Source organism: Salmo salar, chromosome ssa14 (genome assembly GCF_905237065.1).
Source record: "Salmo salar chromosome ssa14, Ssal_v3.1, whole genome shotgun sequence".
NCBI lineage: Eukaryota > Metazoa > Chordata > Actinopteri > Salmoniformes > Salmonidae > Salmo > Salmo salar.
The window spans coordinates 100,917,270-100,923,781 of NC_059455.1; the positions used below are offsets into that span (position 1 = coordinate 100,917,270).

General features: G+C 46.0%; 1 protein-coding gene across 2 annotated transcripts in view; it reads right to left on the reverse strand.

Moving 5' to 3' along the window:
• Positions 1 to 2,643: 2,643 nt before the first annotated feature.
• Positions 2,644 to 6,512, reverse strand: part of stk3 (serine/threonine kinase 3 (STE20 homolog, yeast)) — a 23,004-nt gene continuing 19,135 nt past the window's right edge. Inside the window, exon 11 of one of the 2 annotated variants that reach the window (XM_045695095.1) lies at positions 2,644 to 5,370. In XM_045695095.1, the coding sequence (XP_045551051.1) occupies positions 5,209 to 5,370 (162 nt within the window). In that variant the 3' untranslated portion in view covers positions 2,644 to 5,208. The remainder of the gene's footprint in view (positions 5,371 to 6,512) is intronic. The other variant, XM_045695096.1, reaches the window with a different exon arrangement.

The following is a 6,512-nucleotide window of genomic DNA, read 5'->3' on the forward strand; positions in this document are numbered from 1 at the left end:
TTATAGTATAGGAAAAGACGAGTCAATGGTTCCTGGGCCATAGACCGGCAATTGCTTTGGAGTTGTTAAAATGTTTTAATATTTCTATATGATCAACCCATAATCAATCTAGACCTACATGTAACATCTCTTGCGCTTTTGACAAGGATTTCAAGAAGCCTATTTCACATATGCCCGAAATACTTAAAACCACTAGGCTAATAAATAAACACGTTTCTCTTTAAATGATTTTAATACCTCCATGTTATTTCAGGTTATCCATTTGGAGCACAGCACATTGTTGATGTCTAAATTGGAGATGCCTATAAATTGAGCAATTGAAGGCATCTATGGCTTATGGAAACTTTGATTGTGTTGATGAAAATGATAGACCTTTCAAACGTTGTATGCAACATTATCGGCAAGTGACTTGATGCTTACTTTGCCAAAGCGATTTAGAGATGTTAAAAACGGGAGTGACGAGTGTGTTGATATAATGGCAATTGTCAAATTTGGGGCTGCCAGGTGGCGCGGCGGTCCGAGGCTCCCCGGGCGGCGCGGCGCTCCGAGGCTCCCCGGGCGGCGCGGCGCTCCGAGGCTCCCGGGCGGCGCGGCGCTCCGAGGCTCCCCGGGCGGCGCGGGCGGTCCGAGGCTCCCCGGGTGGCGCGGCGGTCTGAGGCTCCCCGGGTGGCGCGGCGGTCTGAGGCTCCCCGGGTGGCGCGGCGGTCTGAGGCTCCCCGGGTGGCGCGGCGGTCTGAGGCTCCCCGGGTGGCGCGGCGGTCTAAGACACTGCATCTCAGTGCTGGAGGCGTCACTACAGACCCTGGTTCAGCGGCTGGAGGCGTCACTACAGACCCTGGTTCAATTCCAGTCTGTATCACAACCAGCTGTGATTGGGAGTCCCATAGGGCAGAGCACAATTGGCCCAGCGTCGTCTGGGGTAGGCCGGGGTAGCGTCGTCTGGGGTAGCGTCGTCTGGGGTAGCGTCGTCTGGGGTAGCGTCGTCTGGGGTAGCGTCGTCTGGGGTAGGCCGGGGTAGCGTTGTCTGGGGTAGGTCTGGGGTAGGCCGGGGTAGCGTTGTCTGGGGTAGGTCTGGGGTAGGCCACCATTGTAAATAAGAACTTGTTCTCAACTTTCCTTCCTAGTTGTTGTATACCCTGTGTCGTACCTACGGGTCCTTGTCAAAATGTAATGTACTTCATAGGGCAGGGCTGTTCAACTCTGACCCTACGAGCTCCAGAGGCTGCTGGAGTCCCAGATCTAAATCAGTCCCTGATTAGAGGAAGTGGAAGTGGCTTGGAGGTCCAGACCCGAGGCAGACAGGGGACAGTGCACCATCACAGCATGGAAATCATATGACTGTGAGATCGTGTTATGACTCATGAAGAACGAACAGTACAGGAAACAAAGCCTGTGTCTACATTACAGGGAAAGATAAGAGTACTGTAGTAAACGGTCTCAGAATATCGAGCAGAACAGGAGAAAAACACCAGCAGATATTCCAATGAACAGGGTTTAACTTCATGTTTCACAAAAGAGCACATCACCTGCATTAGGTTTTCAGATCTACACTGAACAAAAAATATAAAAACGCAACAATTTCAAAAAGTTTACTGAGTTACAGTTCATATACGGAAATCAATTGAAATAAATCAATTAGGCCCTAATCTATGGATTTCACATGACTGGGAATACAGATATGAATCTGTTGGTCACAGGTACCTTAAAACAAAAAGATTGGTTTCTGATCCATGCCACTATCAGTATCTGGGGTGACCACCATTTGCCTCATGCATCACGACACGTCTACTTCGCATAGAGTTGATCAGGCTGCTGATTGGGGCCTGTGGAATGTTGTCCCCAGTCCTCTTCAATGGCTGTGTGAAGTTGCTGGATATTGGCGGGAACTGGAACAAGCTGTTGTGCACGTCGATCCAGAGCATCCCAAACATGCTCAATGGGAGACATGTCTGGTGAGTATGCAGGCCATGGAAGAACTGGGACATTTTCAGCTTCCAGGAGTTGTGTACAGATCGCTTGTCGACATGGGGCTGTGCATTATCATGCTGAAACATGAGGTGATGGCGGTGGATGAACGGCACAACAACGGGCCTCAGGATTTCATCACGGTATCTCTGTGCCTTCAAATTGCCATCGATAAAATGTAATTGTGATCGTTGTCCATAGCTTATGCCTGCCCACAACACTGCCCCATGGTGGTTGTGGGGTTCTCTGTTCACAACAGCAAACCGCTCGCCCACACGATGCCATACATGTGGGTCTGCGGTTGTGAGGCCGGTTGGACGTGCTGCCAAATTATCCCCCAAAAATGACGGCGGTGGCTTATGGTAGAGAAATTAACAATACACTCTCTGGCAACAGCTCTGGTAGACATTCCTGCACTCAGCATGCCAATTGCAAGCGCTCTCAAAACAAGAGACCCCTGTGGCATTGTGTTGTGACAAAACGGCACATTTCAGTGGTCTTATGTTATTTATCCCCAGCACAAGGTGCACCTGTGTAATGATCATGCTGTTTGATCAGCTTCTTGATATGCCACACCTGTCAGATTGATGGATTATCTTGGCAAAGGAGAAACGCTCACTAACAGGGATGTAAAACACATTTGTGCACAACATTTTAGAGAAATAAGATTTTTGTGCATATAGGAAGATTTCTGGGATCTTTTATTTCAGCTCATGAATCATGGAACCACCACTTTACATGTTGTGTTTATATTGTTGTTCAGCATAGTTCCTATTGGAAGAAAACAGTCTGTCCACTCAGACCACATGAATTCATTGCTCTTTCGTTCTCATTAAGATAGTCTTTGGTTGTGGACAAAGCACCACAGCTTTCCGTAACTGGGTTATATACAGTATTACATCATGATAATATCAAACAAACACCACCGGGTTTCCATCGATCCTCCATCGTCCCCCAGGCTGGCTGCTGCTACCACAGACGAATGTACCAACAGCTTTTCCCCCTGGAACATCGTGCTAAGACTATTTTACTTTCCATTTCATCCAACTAGCTGGAAAAACTATATTTTTGCTGTTAAAAATATATATTCACAGCGATTTAGATGGTACAATAATTCCCTACTATAATGTTCTCACATAAACAAGAATTGAGGAAAGAGTGTAGAACTATAGTAACCAGGAAAGAGTGTAGAACTATAGTAACCAGGAAGGAGTGTAGAACTATAGTAACCAGGAAAGAGTGTAGAACTATAGTAACCAGGAAGGAGTGTAGAACTATAGTAACCAGGAAGGAGTGTAGAACTATAGTAACCAGGAAAGAGTGTAGAACTATAGTAACCAGGAAGGAGTGTAGAACTATAGTAACCAGGAAGGAGTGTAGAACTATAGTAACCAGGAAGGAGTGTAGAACTATAGTAACCAGGAAAGAGTGTAGAACTATAGTAACCAGGAAGGAGTGTAGAACTATAGTAACCAGGAAAGAGTGTAGAACTATAGTAACCAGGAAGGAGTGTAGAACTATAGTAACCAGGAAGGAGTGTAGAACTATAGTAACCAGGAAAGAGTGTAGAACTATAGTAACCAGGAAAGAGTGTAGAACTATAGTAACCAGGAAGGAGTGTAGAACTATAGTAACCAGGAAGGAGTGTAGAACTATAGTAACCAGGAAGGAGTGTAGAACTATAGTAACCAGGAAAGAGTGTAGAACTATAGTAACCAGGAAGGAGTGTAGAACTATAGTAACCAGGAAGGAGTGTAGAACTATAGTAACCAGGAAAGAGTGTAGAACTATAGTAACCAGGAAAGAGTGTAGAACTATAGTAACCAGGAAAGAGTGTAGAACTATAGTAACCAGGAAAGAGTGTAGAACTATAGTAACCAGGAAGGAGTGTAGAACTATAGTAACCAGGAAGGAGTGTAGAACTATAGTAACCAGGAAGGAGTGTAGAACTATAGTAACCAGGAAAGAGTGTAGAACTATAGTAACCAGGAAAGAGTGTAGAACTATAGTAACCAGGAAAGAGTGTAGAACTATAGTAACCAGGAAAGAGTGTAGAACTATAGTAACCAGGAAGGAGTGTAGAACTATAGTAACCAGGAAGGAGTGTAGAACTATAGTAACCAGGAAGGAGTGTAGAACTATAGTAACCAGGAAGGAGTGTAGAACTATAGTAACCAGGAAAGAGTGTAGAACTATAGTAACCAGGAAGGAGTGTAGAACTATAGTAACCAGGAAGGAGTGTAGAACTATAGTAACCAGGAAGGAGTGTAGAACTATAGTAACCAGGAAAGAGTGTAGAACTATAGTAACCAGGAAGGAGTGTAGAACTATAGTAACCAGGAAGGAGTGTAGAACTATAGTAACCAGGAAAGAGTGATTTCTACATTGGCCGCTTTACCAAGTCTGCCATTATTGGTTGTGCTCGAGGGGATGACCACGCCTCTTAGCGACGGCGATGGGAGAGAGGGGATGACCACGCCTCTTAGCGACGGCGATGGGAGAGAGGGGATGACCACGCCTCTTAGCGACGGCGATGGGAGAGAGGGGATGACCACGCCTCTTAGCGACGGCGATGGGAGAGAGGGGATGACCACGCCTCTTAGCGACGGCGATGGGAGAGAGGAAGGGTTCAGGTTTCCCCATCTGTCTTTTGTTGTCAAACATTTTTTTCTTTGTGTAAAACACTATCATTCCACTATTTCTGCAGATATATTCTGGACATTTTCTGACATTACAATGCAGAGAGTCTACGAGTAACTCCTTTAACATTATCTCCCATAACTGCTGGTCATTTCCCAAGAGCCAACAGAGTAGCAGAGCTGGGAGAAACATCTTTAGGAAAATGATACTTTGAGATATAACGCTACCTCCAGGTTCATAATTAACAGATAGGGAGGCTAAGAATTGTTTACAATAGTCCTGAGCAATGGGGAAATAGTTTGGACTGGAGTCATCCTGACTACTGGGGTGGTGATGAGAGACAAAAATGGAGGACATTTTAGAAGCACAGGGTGAATTCAATTCCAGTCAGGTCTCTCCTCTCCCTGTGTCAGGTCTTAGAGAAGGCCTGGTGCTTTCTGTTAAGGTCCTCAGCAGTTCTGCTGCCAGAGTGCTGATCTAGGATCAGTTCTGTCTTTCAGATCGTAAGGAATGAGATTACATGGAAAGTGGACAACCTTAAGCCCAGATCAGCACTGTATGAACACGGGCCCAGGTCAGAATGTGATCCTCAGGTCATGCTCTTCAGAAGTTCTGCTGTCTGCGTTTCTTGGCGTCCATTGCGTCGAGGATGGGTTGTCTCTTGGCGGTGTAGCGCCGGCGTAGCTCCTCGATCTCTCGCTCCATCATGGGGTCCAGAGCCGTCAGACGGAGCTGCAGCTCCTCAAAGTCAAGGTTCTTCAGCTGCTTAGACAGAGAACACACACACACACACACCACACACAGAGAAACACACACACAGACAGAGAAACACACACACACACACACACACACACAGACAGAGAAACACACACACACAGACAGAGACACACACACACACAGACAGAGACACACACACACAGACAGAGACACACACACACAGACAGAGACACACACACACAGACAGAGACACACACACACAGACAGAGACACACACACACAGACAGAGAAACACACACACACACACACACACACAGAGAGAGAAACACACACACAGACAGAGAAACACACACACAGAGAGAGACACCACAAACACACACAGAGAGAGACACACACACACACACACACACACACAGACAGAGACACACACACACACACACACACACACAGACAGAGACACACACACACACACACAGACAGAGACACACACACACACACAGACAGAGACACACACACACACAGACAGAGACACACACACAGAGAGAGAACACACACACACACACAGACAGAGAACACACACACACACACAGACAGAGAACACACACACACACACAGACAGAGAAACACACACACAGACAGAGAAACACACACACAGACACACACAGACACACACACACACACAGAGAGAGAACACACACACACACAGGGAGAGAGGCAACTTTAGAACACAGCAAAACCAGAACCAGTGTGTGAGAGAGGAAGTAATGACCAAGGAAGAGACGCGGTCTGATGACTACTGACCCCAGAGACGCTTTTAAATTACTAAACGGATTCTACATGTCGTTCTATGGACGGTTCTATGGGCGGTTCTATGGGCGGTTCTATGGGCGGTTCTATATGTAGATATATGGATGGTTCTATATGTAGTTCTATATGTAGTTCCATGGAAGGGTGATTAGGTGGATGGTTCTATATGTAGTTCTATATGTAGTTCCATGGAAGGGTGATTAGGTGGATGGTTCTATATGTAGTTCTATATGTAGTTCCATGGAAGGGTGATTAGGTGGATGGTTCTATATGTAGTTCCATGGAAGGGTGATTAGGTGGATGGTTCTATATGTAGTTCTATATGTAGTTCCATGGAAGGGTGATTAGGTGGATGGTTCTATATGTAGTTCTATATGTAGTTC